The 23,639-nt window shown below is 38.4% G+C and overlaps 1 protein-coding gene across 2 annotated transcripts in view; it reads right to left on the bottom strand.

Moving 5' to 3' along the window:
- The window catches only part of LOC145672884 (uncharacterized), a 169,254-nt gene extending 150,657 nt beyond the window's left edge, over window positions 1-18,597 (bottom strand). The window contains exon 1 of one of the 2 annotated variants that reach the window (XM_081742075.1): window positions 18,042-18,597. In XM_081742075.1, coding sequence (XP_081598201.1) covers window positions 18,042-18,441 — 400 coding nt within the window. In that variant the 5' untranslated portion in view covers window positions 18,442-18,597. The remainder of the gene's footprint in view (window positions 1-18,041) is intronic. The other variant, XM_081742076.1, reaches the window with a different exon arrangement.
- Between the last annotated feature and the right edge of the window lie 5,042 nt (window positions 18,598-23,639).

Genomic DNA, 23,639 nt, shown 5'->3' on the forward strand with positions numbered 1-23,639 from the left:
CTTTGATTTTGCACTATTCCAATCATCTGTTCAATAATGCAAAGAACGATGGCATTTATTTTTTTAAAACACAATGAGACCAAGTGAAAAAGAAAAGAAACAGAGAAGGACGGGTTGGAATTCGTTTGCTTTCGAGACCAGTCGTGAAGCCACCTACTTTCGTGAGCGTAGATCCTGATAGCATCCAGGCCATGCATTCCACAATCCACAAGAATTTTTCACACCACTGTTTATTATCTGCAGAAGAAGGCCAGCTGAAATATTCACTTCACGTCGTTCACTTTGCATTTTGTGATTTTGATGTGATTCTACATGCACTCCCAAGCTTCTTTCTTTTAAAGTTTATAAACTACATATATGTTTTTATATACAGGGTATCTCAAAAGTCCCCAGACATAGGGTAACTCTATTATTATCAGAGTTACAACAAAATGTAAGAGGGAAAATCTTTTCCAAATATGATGTTTTCAATCTAAAGTGAGGGATTTTTTTTTTTTTTTAATTGGACAAACCGTTTGGGCTGTACACTCTTTATGTACCTCTATAATATATAAAGGCGTCCGATGCTAAATGAAAATGAAACCTTGTCATTTACCTGGGCCCACAACATAAGTGAATGAAGTTCCTCTCTTTTACGCTAATGGATCAATGGCCGGCCCCCATTTCAAACATGACCTATTCACCACACTCTTACAAACTTTATCCACCTTCCACCCCGCACTCTTCTCCTCCCGGCCTTCGATGAATGGCAATGTTGCATTTTCGTTTAACATTGGGTACATAAATAGTGTACGTACAACCGAAACGGTTTGTCCAATTAAAAAAAAAGAGAAAAAAGAAAAGAAATCCTTCACTTTAGATTGAAAATATCATATTTGAAGACAGTTTCCCCTCTTACATTTTGTTGTAACTCTGATAATACAAGAGTTACCCTATGTTAGGAGACTTTTGAGACACCCTGTACAGCAATCTCTCTATGTAACGAAATTACAGCGGCAACGTACGAATAGCAAAAATGTATTGTATCAACAATTGAATGTTGATTTTAAAACGATATCACTTCGTTTTAGCCCTGATTCGCTTTACGTATCTTTTAAGTTATTACGTTATTATAGTAAACATATCAACTACTAATTTACTGACCATAAACATGAATTGCATCCAAAAATCTTCGATTTATTCCTCTGTAGTATACGTACATAAAATGTCAGCAGCAATCATAGCAACTAATGATCTTGATAATACCAACATGTCCTATCCATCATAAAACAATAATCTTACTCATGACAACGAATCAATAACAACGTTCTTTCTTTTAATTATATCTAAGTTATCTGTTTAATTATTGCGCCTCTGATCAATGTTGATAAAAATGGGTACAGATTAATTATAGTATCGCTGTAAATGTCGCCCAGAACGGGAATTCCGTAACAGTATTCACGGAGAAGGAAAGAACCCTGGATATTTTCAGAACACTTACTTTTTGAATAGCCCTCGTACTAATCATTATTACATCAATATAAATATTTTTCTTTTCTCTTCTTTCTCCATATATATATATCAATTCATTTATAACAATATTTTTCTTTTATTACTAATTACATATCATAAACGTCGATTCATTACAAATATCATTTATGGGTCTATCCAAAATTATAGGTAATTGATGACTTACGCAGAGTTACTACTTAACTGTTCCTCTTTTACATTGAGCAATAACATCCATTTACAAACAATATTATTTATAATTAAGATTGTCATCTTATCAAAACAACAACAAGATCAGAAGGCAATAATTACGTTTAAAAGCTTCAATTTAAATTCACTGTCATGGATTTCAAGTTAATACAATCGAATCTCTTTTGAACATGCAAAATAAAATAAAGAAACATAACATTCAAAGTTAATACAAAGATAAGATAAATTAATCACATCATAACATGTTGCTCAAATATAAAGTCCAAATGAAGTATTCATAACACAACTCATAACATCTGAGAGAATAAATTAGGAATTGTTATCCATCCGTAACTCAAATCTAAGTTACATGGCCAAAAGATTCAATCAAGCTAAACGATAAGTCACAAACGGGAATACAGCCATCTTCAACTACATCTATGCTAAGAATTTGAGCACAACTCTTAGCAAAAATAAATCCAATTCCTCCAATGGCACAACACACATCTACCAAGGAAGTTTCTTCGTCAACTTCAACCATTTCTGCGATGGAAGTATACAGCATCAAAGTATTCACTTGAAAATAATAATCTGGAGATACTCGGAAATTCACGTCACATATAGTTTCTTTCACATATTCTTTCCCGAACATCAGCTGCAGTGGTGGAGGTTTCTCACCTTCTTCCTTTTCAGTGGAGATCAGGAAATAGAGCGGTGTCACATTCAAACAGTTACCTTCTCTGTTTTGGAAGTAATCTTTCAGACCATGCGTAATTTTTCTTATAGGCGAATGCTTCAGAAAGTCTGCAAGTCCTTCATTCTTCTCTTTTCTTTCTTCTGCCCAATCTGCTAAATCCAAATTCCTTCTCGGCAACAAATCCATCAGTCGCGTGAGTGAAGATTTTATTTCTTCATTATTCTTCTTCAACTGTTCTCCATAAGTAACATCCCACAAAGGTATTGTTGCCTGTTTTATTCTATCTTCTACAGGTAGCTCAACTTTCGCCTTTTTAGAATCCTTATCAACAGAGTTTTCCAATTTTCGTTTACGATGATCAGCTTCGGCAACTTCGGCTGAAAGAACTCGCTTCTTCCAATTGTATCCATTCAAAATCTTTACTGCCATCTGTTGGTCTTCTTCAGTTTTGAAGATCAAATAAATCCAAGAACTCGCTCTTTTCGGTGACCTAATAGTATGGCTTCCCAACTTCAAATCGTCTGTCAACAATTTCTTCAATTCCCCTAACCTGTATAATCTCGGCAGACCTTTCACTTCAATTTTGAATACGCCTGTATTCACTTCAATTTTGAATACGTCTGTAGTAGTAGTGGTGGTGGTCTCCTTGGCCGAAGATGATGGTTCTTCTTTAATTGCAGCATCTTCCGCATCCCAATTCACCACAGGTTCAGTTGTTTCGTTTACATCCTGTTCTTCAATATTTTCATTTCGTCCATCGACCTTCTTCTGATCTTCTTCCGGTTCTACTTTCATATTCACACCAGTACCATTCACTTTTTCAATCAACACTTGCAAGTCCTCTTTCAAATTATGCTGTAACCGATCGAAATTTTCATGGATACCCTGAACTCTATCTGCAAGAGACTTGTGCTGCACTAGTATCTGTTCTAACTTATCATCGTACAATTTTTGTTGTTGATCAAATTTCTGTTCTAGCTTTTCATCTTGTTGATCAAATTTCTGTTCTAGCTTTTCTAGCTTTTCATCTTGTTGATCAAATTTCTGTTCTAGCTTTTTATCTTGTTGATCAAATTTCTGTTCTAGTTTTTCATCAAGTAGTCGACTAAACATATCAATAAGGTTAGAATAGGAATGTTCAGACACAGCTGTTGCATTTCCAGATATGGTTTCGTTTGAAACACTGGGTACTTCTTCAATCTCAGAATCCTGCATATTAACAATTCTTTGTATTCTCTTCCCGCTTCTTAAAATAGTGAAACTCATAAAAAGGTATATGTACTTATGCACATAAACTCAGTTCTTACTATTCTTCGGAACTAAATAGTATGGTCCCGTGTCTTCGGCACCAGATAAAACGATATCACTTCGTTTTAGCCCTGATTCGCTTTACGTATCTTTTAAGTTATTACGTTATTATAGTAAACATATCAACTACTAATTTACTGACCATAAACATGAATTGCATCCAAAAATCTTCGATTTATTCCTCTGTAGTATACGTACATAAAATGTCAGCAGCAATCATAGCAACTAATGATCTTGATAATACCAACATGTCCTATCCATCATAAAACAATAATCTTACTCATGACAACGAATCAATAACAACGTTCTTTCTTTTAATTATATCTAAGTTATCTGTTTAATTATTGCGCCTCTGATCAATGTTGATAAAAATGGGTACAGATTAATTATAGTATCGCTGTAATTTGTCTCTTAAGTTTTGATATATAATTTCTACGCATGATTTTGCAGTAACTTTACTTCTTTTTGTCCCACAGTCCAGAGGTGTTCACCCTTCGCGGGCTATGAAACACCCACAAAATTCTCCCATTCACTCGGCTTCAAAATCAATGCCACTTTAGACTTTTTTTTTTCATAGTTATTCTGCCAGTATCGACAGGTCATTTCCGCAGTTGAGAAGCTTCCATGCTCCACGGTCTTCCGTTAACCTCTTCATTTTCTATTTTGATATCGTCCATTAACCGTAGTCTCCTTCAACCCCTCCCTCTCTTTCTTGCCACCATACCCCCTAGCACGTCCCTCATGATACAGTTCCTTCTTAGCCAATGTCCCAACCAGTTTCTCTTCCTCTTCTTAATAATATATAAAATTGTTCTTTTCTACTCCACCATTTCTAACCTCTCTCATTCGTTTTCCGCCCGAATCAGCTAATTCTATCCATTCTTCTCCATACCCACACTTCGAAAGAAACTATGACTTATTCAGTTTTAATATCCAATATTTACTTTCTAGGTATGGCGGTGATTAAAATTACTTTAAGATAATACATAGCTTTTTATAGTTTTCTTTCGTTTTTCTCTTTCGAAGAGGACATGGTAGCCCAATGGTGGAGAGCTTACCTCTGGTGCGTGGGGTCCCTGGTTCGATCCCCGGCTATGTAAGTTTGTGGTGGACAACATCGCGTCCGTGGGTTTTCTCAGGGTACTTCCGTTTCCTCCCACTTTCTCCTTCCACCAATTCTTTCATCATCATTCACTTGCTTTAATCATTGTCTCTTTTAAACCAAAGAGCACAATTGTGGGACGTTAAACTAAAAATTTCATTTCATTTTTCTTTTTTATTTATTTATTTATTTTTTTATTTCGTTTTTGTTTCTTTTTTTAAAAAAAAAAACTTCCTAGCTGATTTAGAGCAATTATTTTTTCTCGATCCCTAAAAATATCACTGACGTATTTTGCGTTATGGCTCTCTCTCCCCTTGTAGACACCCCTGCCGAACTAACACAGAAGACTCTTAGACCACAGGTTAGTTTCATAAAATCCGTGAAATCGCTTATTTGTAACTATATTTAAACAAAACAAACTTCCTTCCATTCACAATCAGTAATTAATTCTTTAAATTGCCTAGGTAGCCCCTATTATATTCGTTGACAAGTACTTGATATATAGTAGATAATGTGATAAATTACATAATAAAAATAATATCTATTAGCCATGCTCAGTTAGGGGCGGATCCAGGACGGACTTCTGGGGGGGGGGTTGTAATACTTCTACTTAGAGCTACTTTTAAGAGCTCCAAACTCTGGGATGGGTTTTATTTATATATAAAATTGACAAAGTTTCCTCTTCTGGGGGGGCAATCGCCCCGATCACCTCCCCCCCGTATCCGCCACTGTGCTCAGCCCTCCCGCTGGTCTAGTGCCTGGCGCGCGCGGCTTTAATGCATGTGGTTCCGAGTTCGATCCCCAACGAAGCTAGGATTTTTTTAAAGAGAGCCATTGTAGGGTGCCATTAATGTTTAATATGCTTTTGGTAAAACATACAATGTATATACGTGAGGGGCAGGCATAGAGTTTTAATTATCACCTCGAAAAAATAAAGTTAATTAATTTTTGTTTTTTTGCAGGTACATATCTGTAGTTCTAGCACACACTGAAATCCTCGTGTCACAGTACCGTCGCACTTGCTAGAGTTGCGAAAACAAAATGGCGCAGTTCATTGATAAAGTGGAGTATCGTGTGGAAATTCGTTTTCGTATATTTGAAGGGAAAGAAATCCATGCCGAGTTGGTGGAAGTGTATGGCAACAATGTACTATCATATGTCACAGTGGTTAGGTGGCACAGATTCTTTCAATGTGATCAGACAAGTCTGAATGACCAAGGGCGAGGTGACAAACCATCTATCTATGAAGAGCTGGGATTCGGAACAAAAGTGGAGGCCCTGTTGATTGCAGACCGGCATATCACAATCGAGACAACAGTCGAAATAGTCAAAATCAGTCATGGATCAGACTTCAACATCAAACTTCAAGGAACATGCACAACCTTTTCCTCGACTGTTTACACCCATTCAAAAAGCCCGCCGAACCGAGGCAGCAGCTCATATGTTGCAGCTGTGTCAGGATAACCCAGATGACTTCTTTAAACGTCTAATCACCATGAACGAGTGTTGGGTTGTACCATTATAACACCGAGATAAAGGAGTAAAGCAAGCTGTGGAAACATATGGATTCACCACCGCCGAAAAAGGCGAAGACCCAACCATCGTTGGACAAGCTAATGTTCAGTGTTTTCTGGAATATGGAGCTAACAGATTATGCTCGTAAGGCGCAAACTACCACAGGAGAACACTACTGAAATCTTTTGGCAAGGTTACGGGAGGCTATTAAGACGAAGCGCCCAGGGAAGTTGTCCAAGAGAGTCTTTTTGCTCCACGACAATATCCCAGCTCATTCTGCACAGAGCGCAGTCGCACATGCTGCTTCTTTGGGCAATCAAATTTTGCCTCAAACCTCGTATTCTCCAGACATGGCACTCAGTGATTTTTCCTCTTTCCGCGGATGAAACACTATTACGTGGCAGGCATTTCCGAATGACAACGAGGTGACTTTAGAAGTGGAACAATTCCTGAGCACACAAAATGAAGAATTCTATGTCACTCACTAATTTAAATTGTGTACATGTGCTGATAATGACAATAATAAATGTGTAATAAATTACCTAAATTTGATATTTATGCACAATATTTATGTAGGCAGGCAACAAGGAATAACAAGTGATAGTCTTTTTGTCCTTGCTTACTCGGCACCTGAACACCCCATCTTTGAACGCCTGCCTGCTCACTGGTTACGAAAAATGGGTTCTCTATGACACTCCCAAACGTACCAGACATTGGTTGTCGCCACGTGACCCTGTTCCTCATACGTCAACACCACCTCTGCACCCATGAACGGTTATGCTCTCTGTATAGTGGAATTGTCAGCAAGTGGTGCATTACGAGTTCCTTCCACATGGTCAGACTATTACTGCTAATTTCTACTCTCAGCAGATGCAAAGTGTGCACTGTGCATTGCGGCAGAAGAAGCCGGTATTAATGAATCGCAAGGGTGTGCTGTTCCTGCATGTCAATTCCAAGCCACATCTAGCAAAGAGGGCCCGAAAGATCCTTCAGCAACTTTGCTGCGAGACACTGTACTATGCACCATATTCACGGGACCTTGCTCCAACACGTTAACATCTGTTTCATTCCTTCGATAACCACCGTGGGATATCCTTCGCAAATGAGGGAGACCTGTTGAACGCACTAATGGACTTCTATGCATTCACGACCGCCGAGTTTTATCAACAATATATTATATAGCTGCAGGAACGTTGGTAAAAGGTGTTGGATGTTGATGGAGATTACTCCGAAACCTAAAGATACGTAAAGTCCATTGTATTGCTCTCTGTTTATCACTCCTCTAAAACGGGAAGAACTTTTTTGATTACCTTGTGAATTATCTAGCTAAATACGGTAATAAAATTGTGTAATAATTAGATTAATCTTGATTCACAGCAAATTATATATGTGCATTTTAAAGTGAAAAAAAAAAAAAAAAAAGATTTTAAGGAACTTCTAGTGGCAACTGATATGAATTAATTCAAAATTTTGTTAATAGTTGTCGCCATAATCGATTTTCCATAGTTACGTAATTCTCAAATTTTAAATAAAATAAATTTCACATTTGCATTCAAGCTTGCTCTTAGATGTTTACATGCATAGCTTACGAAATATTAAATTGTTATCTTCTGTAGATACAATGTTAATACATATCAAATCTAAAATGTGGTAATAGCCTTCCATGGTTTGTACACATACTGTAACATGCATCACTACTTTACTCATATATTGGCCTATACATAAATACAGTGGAACCTGGATAATTCGAACTTCTGTAATTCGAAAACTTCTTTATTTCGAATTTTTCTCTTGGTCCCTAGAATTTTATATACAAACAATGGTAAAAAAAAATCGAATAATAATCTGGATAATTCGAAGTTTTTGCAGTGTAAATCTAAAAGGAGGTCAAGTCATCGGGTCGGATTTTCCAAGAAACGGATGAAGATACGTACTGTAGCAGGCTTTTCGCCCCGCCCGCAGTCTACTCAGCTTGAAGGTCATCGCACTCTTGTATGTACGTACGTATTACAGTACAGTATTTTACTTCATATTGTATTAACCTTTTTTTTTTTTTTTAGTTTTACAATGAGTGTATGGTACTCCAATAATGGTCTTTATGTTAAAACCTGAAGTTTGATTGTTTATTTCAACCATTTACAAAAACTTTTCTAATTCGAATTTTTCTACTGGTCCCTTGAGGTTCGAATTATCCAGGTTCCACTGTACTTGGATTATTCATATTCTACCTAGCCTTACCATAAATACTGTCCGAAAGTTTTGACACAAAATGGTTAGATATATTTTAATATACTAATAACATAAGTCACATTGATGCATTATGAACGAAAATCACAATAATAATTATTCAAAACGGTCACCATTAGCCTGTACACAGTCCTTGTGGCCCCTTATCAATTGCATTACGCAAAACATCAACTGGGAAATCCGCAGCTACCTTCCAAAGAGACTGCTTTAAACTTTCAATATTGGGATGTCTCTTCTTGCAAGCCATCTGAAGCTTGGACCACAATTTCTAGTCCAAAGCTTTTAGGTCCGGATTTGCAGAAGGCCAATCTGAAGTGGATACGAAGTGCAGAACATTTGCCTCCAGCCATTGCTGAGATATCATTGATATCTTACATGCAGGTCTTGATCGACTTTTTCCATAACATAATGTACTTCGTCTGCGATTGGTCGCCCACTTCAAACAACACTTTACTTATCAGAAATAAAAAAGAACGAAAGTTACTGAACGATTTTTTGGCTATTGCTTTATCATAACGTATGACTGCACAAATTTCTTCAAGGGCCTGCGTTTCATTTAACTCTTTATCAAAATGAAATTGAAAAAAAAAAAAAAAATAGCGCAATTGTACAGGAAGTTTATTCATCTTCCCGGCACAACATCTTTCGTGTTGTGAATTTCAACAGTCTTTCCATATCTAATGGCTTCAACTGTCAGCTGTCCAATGGCTTTTGGAGCTCCTTCGTGGCTAAGCGGTTAGCGTCCGCGCCTTTGGCGTGGGAGACCCGGATTTGATTTCCGGCGGGAGCTCATGTGCTTCGGATTCGACGTTAAGCTGTAGGTCCACGTCTCATATAGCCTCGCTGCTGAACGGGACGTTAAACTAAAATCAACTCAACGACTCAAATGGCTTTTGGTCTGACACACTCTGACACATATACCTTATAATTTGGAAGGAGTAACATCATCTCGTGCGCAAACGGTCTAAAAAAATTTTTAGACTGCATATTAATAAACATTCTTTTCCGAAAGGATGCATGATTTAGGAATTATCCGTTGTTGCTATTGCATTAAATAAGTGGCAATGTCACGTGAACAAAATACTGGTTACAAATGAAAATTAAAGAAATATTTCAGTTTTTCGTCCTACGATAATGCCCTTTAGACTAATGGAGACGATAATTAAGGGAAGTGAATGTTGACGGAAGAATTACGGAATGGTGTTTTCGACGAATGACATAAAAAGTCGTTAGAAAACAAACTCCCGAAGTTATCTGACCATTGATAATTCCTAGTATCATGTAGTAACATGTTGGTTGGATAAGCTTTATTAACAAGAAACATAAAGTATATTGTTATTGCTGGTTGTTTAGATAGAACGGGATGTTCAACGCACGTATGATTTCGTATCAATTGTATCTTTCTTTATACACAACGAACATAACATTATAAAAGTTTTAATATTATTTGCATTCGTGGCAAACAACTCACACAGAACTGTCACAAAATTCAAACATGTGGCAAGTGGAGGAATACACAAACTTAATTCAAGCAGGCACATGTTGAACACTATTGAAATATCTTTGAGGTCCTCAAACGGTGGTACACATGCCCGTTTTGAAGCCTGCAATACTTCTTACAGACTTGTAGAATCGAATTGTAATGCAAGTTTCTTGATTGAAGACTTTGGTTTACCAAAATTTCTTTACCTATATATACCAGGTATAAAAATAAAAGTGACTGTGTTTGTGACTGAATAACTCTTGAACCACCCAACTGATCTCGATCAAATTCTCAACATAGATGAGGTTTGGACCTAGGATGGTTTTTATCATTTCATTTTGACGGTGCACCGCAAGAGAGGGGGAAGATATATATAAAAATGATCGAAAATCATCGATATTAGTGTCGAATCCATAGTTTTCGGAGTCACTACGATGAACAGTGACACTTCCGATGCCGTTTAAGTCAAATTCAGCCACGTAATTTGGGGTAGGGGGAGATATATAAAAATGATCGATAGTAGTGTGGAAATCATAGTTTTCGGGGTCACTGAGACAAACAGTGACACTTCCGATGCCGTTTGAATCCAAATTCTGACAATTGTTAATAATGGTATGTATGAGTTCGAAATATAAATAATTCTCACTACTTCACTCATATGATCCCAGTTCTCTTTTTTGATATCTGAGCATTTGAGATAAGGAATAAACGTCTATACCTTCTCAGAGATTTTCGTTTAACCCTGTAAGAATTTCTAAGAACAAAGAAACTTAAAACAAAATTTACCGTTTCCCCCGCCCTCCATTAATCTTCTTGTACGTAGAGATCAATGTTCTTCAAATAGGTCAATTGTTTTTGGCTGTAAAAAAATTTGTATTCTACAAGATCTCCCTTCTAGCTGAAATTTGCGATGCACACACACTTGCTATGCTAATAGAAATACAAAAGATATAGAAATTTTATCTGCATGGTTTATTTTCGATTACCGAAAATTGGTTCTGCTACGTGAAGTTGCCACCGCCCATTTTATTTCTGATATAAAGTGTTTATAAATCCTGAACAAACGAAAATTTTATGAGAACAATCGTGAACAAACGGACTGCATGAATTCAAATTCTGGAAATGAATTCTGCCAGGTTTAAACACATACTTTGTTTGGCTTCTTTCTTTCATGCTTGGCTTGGTATTGTGTGTGTGTATTTATGTAGGTTATCTCGCTTTAACAAACGGTTCTGCAAATTCGAAATATTTTAACAACCGGTTCTGTTGTCAATGAATCATTGTAATTTTACTGAATCTTTTAAAATGAACTGTAAATATTAGGTTGGTGCGAATGAACACTCTGTTCAGGTGCGTTATTTCCAAAAGGACACATACGTAAAATACCAGATTAATCAAACTAGTCGCTGTTTGCATCGCTCAACCGACGACTGGATTTCGTGGCAAAGCAAGTCTGGAGCCTGTGATGCAAAGAATTCTTCAACCGCACGTTCATCATGGAACATCCTTCCTCCCGAAAAATGCTCGAGATGCCGGAAGAGGAGCAGGCCCGCACCCACGGGGGGCTAGGGGAGCCTCCCCCTAACTTTTCACGATAGGCTTGCAAATGAACTACAATATGGTTGGGTCGAGCCCCCCTAACTTCTACCGGCCCCTCCTACACTTTTTGGCTGGCTACCGGCCTGAAGAGGAGGTAATCAGTGCGAGAAATGTCGGGAGAATACGAATGCAACGGGTAAGCAAGATTTCATATTGCAACTCATGAAAAGCTTGCGCCGTATTTGCGCGAGAGAACAGTCGTTCAACAGGATGACATCGTGTCTGTTAGACATTGATGGGTGTTTGTGGACAAGTTTCCCATGCATTTCACAGAGTTCAACACTGTAACAATGGTTTCACCTTCATCTCTCAGAACAAGGTATAAACGTTTATTTCTTAATCTCAAATGCTCATTGTCAGATATCAAGAATGAGAACTGAGATCACATGAGTGTAGCAGTGAGGATTATTTATATTTAAAAGTTATTCATACCATTATCAACATTTGTCGATCCATTGCTGGATTAAGGTGTTCCCAATACTTTCTGACAACCATCTATCTTGGATAATTCGTTTCCAAGATATTCACAGTGCTACCTAATTTTGTGACGCCACCGTGTATTAGGATGTGTTTGTCTCTACTTATCACATGTGGTGTCCAGTAAAAAAGTCTTTGAGTTTTACGTCCTACGGTTATGCCGGTTAGGCTAAAGGAGACGGTGATGAGGAGTAATGAATGAAATGGTGGAATGAAGAAAGTGGTAGGAAACGGGAGAACCCGTGGAAACCCACGCACACGGAGTTTGTCCACTACAAAGTTCACTTGGCGGAGGCTGGGATCGAACCCGGGACCCCTAGCACCAGAGGTGAACGCTCTACCACTGAGCCACCATGGCCCCCTCCAGTAAAAAAAAAATGGTTTGATCTATCTTGTATGTTTTGTTTTCTAATAGAGTTATATCTACTATCTCTCACAACCAAGCCCAAGAATGGGTTTCAAATGGAACCACCACAAGCTCAGCTGACGCATGGGTCGAAATAGCCGAGAGTATAAGGATGTTATAAAATAGAGAATCTGCCCATACGTATCTTCATCATATGAACTCAATGAAGCCAAAAAAACAACCGAGCATTGTCGAAACCGGCAAGTCTGATTGGCTACTCTCGCTTCCGCCATGATTATTTGCTCGAAACATTGCGATCTTAGTGGCGCGGAGTGGGCAGAGTAGGTGTGGCAAAGCTGTGACGTATGGCTTCATGATTTTGTTGTATGGGCAGATCCTCTATTTTATAACATCCGTGCGAGAGTGATCAGCAGTGTGTGGCCATTTTGGGCCCTGGCACTGGAACAACTTCAAATACGACATCGGGGTTTGCATATTCGGGAACTAGTGTGTCTTCCCGTTGTCTCCAGACCCACAATGCCCGAGGGACGCGTAGGTCACCGGAGATATGCGCCCTCACAAGTAAACAACCTGTGCTTCTGGCCCGGTTCTCGTCCCTTCCTGTGAGGATCCTGTTGGATCTCTGTGGTTTCATGGGTAGTGTGCGGTATAGAATTACGCAACAGGGTCAGGAGATGAGAATACCCCAAAGATCTCCAACGGAAACCTTACCAGTGGCGCACAGTGACCCAAGAAGTTACCAAAACACGGTCAGGATTGTCGATCGGTTTTCCGACGTCTGTTCGGACACACCTCACTTTGCGACATCAAAAACAACGCACCCGGTTCAGGACATACCCATATCGATCCTGGTACTCACTGGTCAAGAAAGTAGGGACACTGGAGATATCCTTTATGCAAGAGTGAGCACTTTTTATTAACGGTATGATGTTTAGGTCTTATGGCAGAATTAGCTCATCCAAGAGACATAGCAACCACAGCACCGTTGATATATTTTTTTTTCTTCCAGTGAAGTTATTTTTCAATGAGGGATTTAAGCCACCATGAAGTATCTGCATACAGTGACGACACAAGTTAGTAAGAAGGCGATTCAGGGTGCGAATTGGCGGGGGGATGCCAGGGATTTCCCCCCTGACAAAAATCTTTCCCACCTTGGAGAAGAAAAATTTTATCCCTGGCAGGGATAACTTTTTCCCCCTCTGGAGTATTTTTAAGTGGACATAAAGATAAGTAGGTCTACTTTGCGTAGCTAACCTAAATATTACTTGAGTGAAAATTTATGAAAGATCTCACATCTCAACTGTTTTGTACTTGTTAGTATATATATATATATATATATATATATATGGGGGGAGGACTGGGTGCGCATATGGGTGAAATTCATCCCCCCCTGGGAAAATTTTTCAATTCGCACACTGAGGTGATTTATGTTTTTGTATATAAAAGAAAATTCTTGTTCTTGATATTTGGAACTGTTTTTCTTACTAAACGTAAGTGGAAGCTGCAAATAAGTGCCACAATATATGTAAGGTGCTCGTCTACCGTTTCTAAATTTAGGCAATTTTAATTTATTATCCAGTCCTTTTGTTAAATTAACTTTTAGTTTATGAATATGGCAAATTGTTGGTCCGAGGGATATGAGCCTTTCCTTGTAATGCTCAATATCTATATACACCCGCTCAGGCCCGTAGCCAGCCCAAAAATTTAGGGGGGGGGGGCGATCCAATCACATTATAGTACATCACCATATTATAGTTAACTTGTAAGCCTACAGTGAAAATTTTAGGAGGGACCAGTAAAAATTTAGGGGGGGGCGGCCCCCTAGACCCCCCTGGGTACGGGTCTGCACCCGCTGTATATAAAAATGAAAGTGGCTATGTTTATGACTTAATAACTCTTGAAACAGCCAACCGATCTCAATCAAATTTTCAACATAGATGAGGTTTGGGCTTGGAATAGTTTTTATCATTTCATTTTGACGGTGTAACTTAGGAGAGGGAAAGAGGGATATGTAGAATATGATCAAAAATGACCGACATTAGTATCGAATCCATAGCTTTCGGGGTCGCTGAGATGAACAGTGACACTTCGGATGTCGTTTAAATCCAAATTCAGCAACGCAACTTGAGGAAGGAGAAGGAGATATATAAAAATGACCGATATCAGAGATCGTTTCAGTAATAGCAAAAAGTGTCTGACTAACGGAACACACAGTGGCGTAGCATACTTTTGCGGCCCCCCCCGCAAAGTATAGAGAAGGGGCCCTAGTTGTAAAGCCGACAGAAGTAAGGTTGAAGCTCTACTTCTTTAAATCTTTAGTCATCGCAAGACTTCGGGGCCCCCTATACCTCGGGGCCCCCCGCACTGCGGGGGTTGCGGGGGCAGCTGCTACGCCACTGCGCAACATATTACTATTTTTTTTAATTAACCCAGAAAAGCGAGTAATTGACGCTAGTGTGTTATAATAATGTTACGAATATTTGTACTTTTGAAACCAATATGTCCATTCCATATTTCTTGTACGTTTTTTAGTAAGTAAAAATGCAATATTATTTGTTTCTATACGCATATTGTGTTCCTTGTTAAAAAAAAAATATAAAGCTAAAAATCCAATTCTAATAAGAAACAGGAAGAAGTATTTGTATGATTTTCTATCGTTTATTTTGTGGAAACAGTTATCGTTAGATTTTAATAATGTCTCTGGGTACAACAACCTCTGTCGCTTGGTACGTACTCAGTGTCTATACAAATGGATAAAATTACTTACTCGGTAAAACTTGCTCTAGTATTCTTCTAATTGGTGCAATACTCATGTAACTTTTACAATATACTAATCTGGAATACCTAGTTATTAGGAAAATATTTTGTTTCTTTAACCTTGCGTTAACAAAACATAAAAAGTTCCCCTTGGTTGACTAATTTGCTTTACTATTTACCCTGTGCACAGCACGTACGCAGGAATTTGTTTTGGAAAAGGGAGAGTCCAAAGCATTTCAGAGAGAGATTCAAATTCAATATGACAATAAATTAAATTAGAATTTCTAAAAACGCCCCCAAAATTAGAGTAAATTTATGAAAAAAAAATCGGGATTTCGGGGAATTACGGACTCCAGGACTCAACTCCTGCATGCGTCCCTCCCTGCGTATACTTTTCTGTCAAATGACGTTCAAACGAAAGTACGAACTTTATTTCAGTTTTATTTTTGTGTACACGTAGAAGTTACAAAAAAGAATGGAATTCTCTCCCTATGCAGGAGATGTTCATAAAGGAGATGGGTTTCCCGCTATTGAAATTCTAGGGAACAACAGATATTTAGTTACAAAAACAACTTTTAGTTTTCTGGCAGTAGGCAGTACTGGCAGTTTCTTTTAAAGATCTGCACGGGCCGAGCTCGGCCCGGGGCTCGAAGTCAAGCCCGGCCCGCGGGCCGACACTGATTTCTCTTCAGGTCGGGCCGGACTGGGGCCGATTAATTGAAATTCTTTAACCCTTTCACTGTGGAAGGCGACGGAAAGAATGCCTGCGAATGTCAATTATAGTCGACGTGTTAAAATTTGTCTGTATCTTGGTTTTGTTTTAGTTAACTATAGTCGCCAAAGGTTTTCTGTGTGATTTCTATTGTTTATCGAAAACAATAGAACACAAAAAAATTGAACGGTACAACTTCGGCGACTATTCTCGACAAAGCCAAGATATGGACAAACAAATTTTAACCTGTCGACTATAATTGACATTCGCATTTTAAGGAAATTTTCTTTCTGTCGACAAAAGTCGACTTCCTCTGTGAAAGGGTTAATATTATTGGCTTTCGTTAAACGATAATTAGAATAAAGGCAAACGTTGAAGAAGCATGCCCTTGAAAAAATGTTACAAAATGAAATTTTTAAAATTTATCGGGCTTGGGCCAAGAATTTTGAAAATTATCGGGCCGGGCCGGGCTCGGGCCGAAAATCTGCAGATCTTTTCGGGCCCGGGCTGGGCCGGGCCTAGGTACATTCGGGCTGGATTGGGATCGGGCCGAAAAAATTGGCCCGTGCAGGTCTCAGGTTTCTTTTTAATTCTTTTAAATTGTGTTTCCTGTAGACATTGTTATTTTTTGTACTTATGGAATGAATTTTTTGATTTAAATAAATTTGGACACTGTCACAAGTAGGGTTACCAGATCTTAGATTTTTTCTATAAGTTTTTGTTTTCTCTGGTATGTTTTACTCCACGCGTTTTTTTTTTTTATTTTTCCTGTAAAACGATTTCTTCCGTTTATCAATAAATAAAAGAAATACTAGGCCTGGGCACTTTAAAATGTTTTTATAAGTTATGAACTAAGTACACTAAAGGTTTTGCGCTACCCACTAGACCAGTGAGAAAGGTAAATCAATGCAGTGTTTCCGGTTAATATCAGCCAGCGGCGCCAATTTCTGAATAACTTCAGGGGATGAGGGGCGCTCGGGGGTATGAGAATTTTGTTGTCAGACATTTAAATAAAGGTCCGACCCAGGGGCGCACTTATGAAGGGTCCATCAAGTCCGAAATCCACCAAAAAAATTTGGAACTCGACTAATATTTGTAGGTTTTCTTAACAGAACTATACTTGTTAAACAGAGAAATGGTTGATGTAGCATGAAAATTTGATCTTACACTCATCTGTATTCATTCTTTTCTTATTAAAATACAGTTCTGTCATTTTTTTCTAACAATATAGGTGGCAGTAATTAACAATTATATTTATCGTATTTTCGGGTGGAGAATAGGACAAATTTAATATTACATAAACGTTTCGGACCGCCGTCCCAAAATACTTTGGACCCCTCCCAGCAAATATTTCTGGGTATCTAGTATCTACGGGTGATCCGACTTGGGCCACCTTGGCCTCTCCAGGATTTGGGCAGGACCCATGGTCAATATCTATTGTATAATTTTCGATTAAAATTTATACTATATGTAATATATTTTTCACCTTTCATAAAGATTTAATTTGTATGTTATGCATTCTTCTTCTCAAATTTTAATTCTTAAATTTACACATAAACTGCAGCTTTTCTTTTTTCGGATCTTGAAGTTCATGTCGTTGTTTGTACCCTCAGAAAGAGGATGTTTACCCATTTTCCTAAAAACGCTCCTGGACAACAAGGGCGCCGATTTCTCTGTAAATTTGGGGGGGGGGGCGGCTCTCAGACACATAAGGTATATATATATATATATATATATATATATATATATATATATATATATATATATATATGAGGATGTTAAGACAAATTGCATTCAAATTATGCCAAATATTGTATATTCATAAATACACTAGGGGGTCCCACATGAGCTTTGGGGGGACCGGCCCCCCGCCCCCTCCCAGGATCGGCGCCCTTGTTGCACAATTTTTAGAACCCGGAAAAGATGTGTTCATGCAAAACAGGACATCTGCTAACCCTAGCTTTACAGGTTAGTAAAAACGTAGTAGTACAAACAAAATAATAATAATAATAATAATAATAATAATAATAATAATAATAATAATAATAATAATAATAATAATAATAATAATAATAATAATAATAATAATAAATAACTTACCTGACAGTTGACGACTGGCCGCAAGCCTTCCTCTTGTTATTTTGACTGGATTCACACTTTTCCGTTTACAAATTCTCTGTTCACGACTTTTCTTTGATGTAGCACTGTCCCCGAGATACAAACTCGGCACTGCGTCTTTCTTCAGCACTTTTTTCGTAGTCATCCCTGGATGAAGTTCATTTTTCGGTAAATCGTCCACGTACGCACTGCTGTCGAAATGAATGGAACACACTCGGGCTGTTTTAGGATTGAGTTTTCCAACAGCGGATGTATTGCATCGTTTCTCCCATAATTTTCTTAAACGCACATTCCGTGGGAACATGTGATACACTATTCCGTGGGGGTTCTTCTTCGTGCCCCGGTTCCCATTCTTACAATTCGCGACACTGCAAAAGGGCATTTTTGCTTTTTTATTGTTTTAATAATATGACACAGGGATGACACCTCAACAATCTTTATCGCTGTACATCGTAATGAAATAATCCTAATTGTTGTTAAACAATTGCCCCGGTCTCGCTGTTGACAAGCGAATATCACCTGATGCACTCTTCACGTTCCGTCTTGTGTGTTTGGACGACCTCTCAAGCCCACTCGCAGTGTTGCAAAATCAACAGACGGCTTTCTTTCTGTCGCTGATTCTCAGTGCTGTAACAGTTTCCACAGCAAAGGAGCACGGAATCGTTTCTCCGTCCTTGACGAGATGGGAAGAGGCAGCCTTTTACACACACATCATTCTGGAATTTAAGACAAAGAAAAAAAAATCATTTTTATGCTGTTTCATTTAACTTATCTTCTGTGAAATTTTTTATCCACTTGTATTGACCTGATTTTTTTTTTTAATATAAATGTTGCTTATCTCCAATGATAGTACAGAATTTCAATTATAGTAACCAGTGGCGTAGCTAAAGTAGAACTTGCAGGGAGAAATTCTGAATTCTGGCCCTCTTCTCACTCCAAATGATCTTCCACGAGTTTCGTCAAAAGCTTTTGAACTATTTTGATATTTAGGATTGTCCACAAGAACAGAATTATGACGCATAGTGCGTCATTTTAAGGTGTCGATGAAAACGGTTGAAACATTTAAGTTTATTTGGAATTAAATACCGGTATTTGTAGATAAAAACTGTGTAGTTTACGCAAGGAAAATGCATTTTAATCAAGGTCATATACTGGAGGATGGGTATAGATACGCCCGCCCTTGTGGGTGGGGCAAGTAAGACCTTCGACCCACACCCCGCGTCTTAGGAGGAAATATCTAATTATTTCATAAATATTGTTAGATGTCGACCGTCGTTTGACCATACTGGGCATGAGTGAGTGCTGTCACCGGTATCATAGGCGCAGAGGATCCTTAGGTGTTCATTCTACGGCGAGACAGTGGGAATGTGTAACGATGAAGTGAGAGGACTACGAGAATCGTATTGCAGCCATAACGCTACACAAAGTGGACACGCCACTATCACGGATCTTCATCACCCTGAAACCTCTACAAATCAGTGAACGATTTGTATATTACCACCCAGCGTTACAGTGAAACGGGAAGTGACAATGACCAGCAGCGTAGTGACAAACCGCGCACAACAAGGACACGACAGGCAGTTACAGCATCCTGTAGCTGCAAGGATTTGGCGAAATCACGTCAGGACTCAACCAGTGATGTCCAAAGAGATGTCCATTTCGAGATTAACCATGTCACGAATGCTCAATCAGGACCTGAGACTCAGAGCCTACAAATAACATACAGACCACATCTTGACTAATGCGCTACATCAACAGAGAGTGGTGAAAACCAAACGTTTCCTCACGTATTACGAAGAAAATGATAACCAAGACAATTCCCTTTTCCGAGAAGAAGCTGATCGCAATTGAGAAGTCCTTTAGTGCTCAAAATGACCGTGTGTATGTATCTTCAATCTAAATTACTGAACGTGTTTCCAAAGTGCAAAAGTCCAATCACCCAGACATCAGTCATAATGTGGTGGGTGAGCTTCAACGGCACAACACATTCTGATTTTTGTGAACAAGGGGTGAAGACATCGGCTGCCGTGTAGCAAACCACAGTGTTGGACCCTATTGTGAAACCACTGAGTACCACCATATCCCCCAACCAACAGTGGATTTTCCAGGATTTTGCTCCAAAGCACAAGGCACGGTCAACACAGGAGTAGCTACAAGTCAACGTTCCAGATTTGATCTCAACATCAGACTGGCTCTCTACCAGCCTGCTCAATTACAAACTGTGGTCAGTGCCTCAAACTATGGTTTGCAAGAAGAGACACCCTATAGTGGACTCCCTGGTCAAGGCAGCCTGTCACATCTCCATCGACACTGTTCATAATTCCATTGGCGAGTGGCCCACCAGATTTCTGGCCTGTATCCATTTTCAGGGTTGACATTTTGAAAACCGATTGGTGCTCTTTATGCTCCACACGTCTATGTATCATCTTGCAAAAGGGTATCAATATATCGTACTTCTAAACCTCTGACACTATTTACGAGACACTAGGTAGTTAAGTCCTTCAGGAAAAATTACAAGGTTATTGTTTCAAGTTTATTTTCGGGATTCAAAATATTTAGAGATGTTGAAAAATCATTTGTAAGTCATTTTTTCGACTATACCAGCTAAGCCTGCGCTGTCTAAAAAAGTAATATTCTAATATGAACATGGAATCTCCTTCCTACTTTCTCACTATATTTGCAGATGTCCCTTTATAGACACAAGTAAAGAACGGGAGGATTATTATAAGGAGTAAATTGCTCTAGAGAGACACATAACCGTAGCACATTAACATTGATGTTGGGCGAATTGTGACAAACTTGGAGAAGTGGTAGATAATGTCAAATGAAAATATTTATTTCTTTCAAATCCACATCTGAGTACGAATTATTCTATTCAGCGCTTTAGGGGTCGGGTTAAGCCAAATAAAATCACAATTGTCACCAGGGCGTTCCCAAGGTTGATATCCTTGTATCAGGTAACCAGTAGACGAGCTACATTAACAGATTGAGGGACATTGCAGGCAATTTGCTTTAATCTCACAGGTAAGTGACAAAAACTATTGGATTCTGGTAACTTCAAAGGAATGTAGAGCTGGACTGAGGTCTATTCTGAACCAGGCTACGTGCAAGTTGATTGCTTAGCCAGGACTAATCTGTACAGCAGCAAATAGACGAAAATCATGTATATCCTCGCTATAGACACGTGCAGGATATAGAAAACCATGATTTTGTACTTTGACAAACATAATCTGGTTAATGAAATGAATATTAAAAAAAGAAAAAGAATATCCTGGAGTTCAACGTCTCAGGATTATGTCCTTTTGGCTAATGGAGATGATGATTAGAAGAATTGGTGGAATGAGAAAGTGGGAGGAAACGGGAGTACTCCGAGAACCCCCACACACGATGTCCTTCGCTGGGGATCGAACCAGGGACCCCACGCACCACAGATAAGCGCTCTACCACTAAGTCACCGTGCCCTCTGATTATGTATAGACATTACACAGGCTAGAAAACACATAGGCTATCACAACACGGATTTTCTAGTATTGTAGTTCTCCTGCCGTGGCAGATGGAGCGCCAGGAAAGCCGCCTGTAACCTGAATCTAAAGATTTTTGTTCTAAATGCGCTCGATTTTTCTCTCCGTGCATTTCTTCCCAGGCCCGTATCTACGGGGGCATGGGGGCCGGCCCCACTAAATTGTTACTGGCTCCCATAAAACTTTCACGGTAGTCTTCCAAATGAAGTACAATACAGTGATGAACTATTTTTTTTTTTCGTGTTATTTTAATGAACTCTTAAAATCAATACGATGAAAATAGAAACTGTAGGTTTTGGAAATATTAAACAAGTGTCAACATAATATACATGACAATTTAGGTAGTAGCTAGATAGCAATCAAATTTTGTTAAATAATATGATAATAAAATTAGGTAGGAATTAGATAGTAATTAAATTCTTGTCAGTTAGTTAATATTGATTAGATAGCTCAAGTCCTTTTTGTTTTTTGTTTTTCTTTTTGTTTCTGAAAATTTGTTTTGTTTTTGTTTGTTTGTTCATTGTTGTTGGATGTTGAGTGTCGCGGTCTCGTCCTTCCCACCCTTTTCCTTGTTCCCTCTCTTCTTTCCAATTATCGAAAATAAAGGATGATGAAAAAGGCTAAAGAAAAATAAAATGCGATGATGATAGCCCGTTTCGGTTAAAGTCTTCAGATGTCGAAACTGAAGAGGCGGATCTGAGCATTAATATATACCTCCTACTTTTCCTGTTTCCTCCTACTTTTTTATTCCATTGTTTTGTTCCTTATCATCATCATCATCATCATCTCCATTAAACTCGGACCATATATGTGGGACGTTACACTAAAAAAAAATAAAAGTACAATTGAAATAATATATTGTTTCTATCTTCACGAGAAGAGTAAGGTAACTAACGAGAAGTAAGTTATTGGTTTCATTACACGATGCGATGTATGTATATTTTACAGTTCGAAGAAGTGAAATAAATTTGGTGTTTTTGTTAATTGCTAAGTAAAGATATTGATTTGTCACTTTATGAAACTTTTTCAGAAGGCGTTTCATGCCCAGGAACGGGGATATGAACTGGCCTGAAAGATCGCCAGATCTATGAGTGTGCGATTTCTTTGTATGGGGATATTTAAAGGATCGTGTGTTTGATATTCGCTCCCATACACTGGACGAACTACAGGCTGCGATATGTGAAGAGATTCGGTCGATCACTGTAGTAGACATCCTCCAGAAAGTTATGAGAAACTCCCATTCCCGAATGCAGAACTCAGGGAGGGACGTATTTAGAGGATGTTATTTTCAAAGAAAAGAGTTATGTTTTATTTCCTGCAAATGGCATACATTCATCCTATACAATGGCATGCAAATGGCAACCTTTTCGTGTTCAGAATTATATAACAATAGATTCGTATATAGTAATACTGTGCATTATGCCATTATCAAAATTTCCCACTTCCGTGCGCTATCCTGTATGTCGCTGTAATCATTTTTGATCCCAGCTCCAAATACTTAATTAGCATAGCTATGGTGAATTTTGTTGTACAGTCAGTGACAAAAGTTTTTTTTTCCGTTTGATGAAATTAGTTTCGTAAGTAACTTCAGAATGGAAGGGCAACTTGAGTACAGTTTTTAGTAAATTAAAAAGAAGGTAATTTTCTGTAAGTTCCAGACATATCACCGTTAATCCCCAAATAAATTGAGCTTCCTCCTGCCTAAGCGGTTAGTGTACGCTTCTTTGACATGGGAGACCCGGGATTGATTCCCGACTGGAGCTCATGTGGTTTGGATTCCATGTTAATCAGTGGATGCACGTCTTATATAGCCTTGTTGCTAAACGGGACGTTAAGCTCAAAATCAAATCAACCAAAATAAATTTTATCAAACGAAAAGAACTTTTGTCGCTGACTGTACACATGTCAAATCGTGAGTAAAAATAAATGCTATTACTGCAGAAGATTTGAGTTTTCTTCAGGAAACAAGTACGTACTTTTGTGGTCATTATCTTTGCGCGTACAGTTTGTGAATGTGTGCAAGGGAATGCGTAAGAAATGTGAAGAATCCAATACAGGA

Source organism: Thermobia domestica, chromosome 16, assembly GCF_964235325.1.
Source record: "Thermobia domestica chromosome 16, izTheDome1.hap1.1, whole genome shotgun sequence".
NCBI lineage: Eukaryota > Metazoa > Arthropoda > Insecta > Zygentoma > Lepismatidae > Thermobia > Thermobia domestica.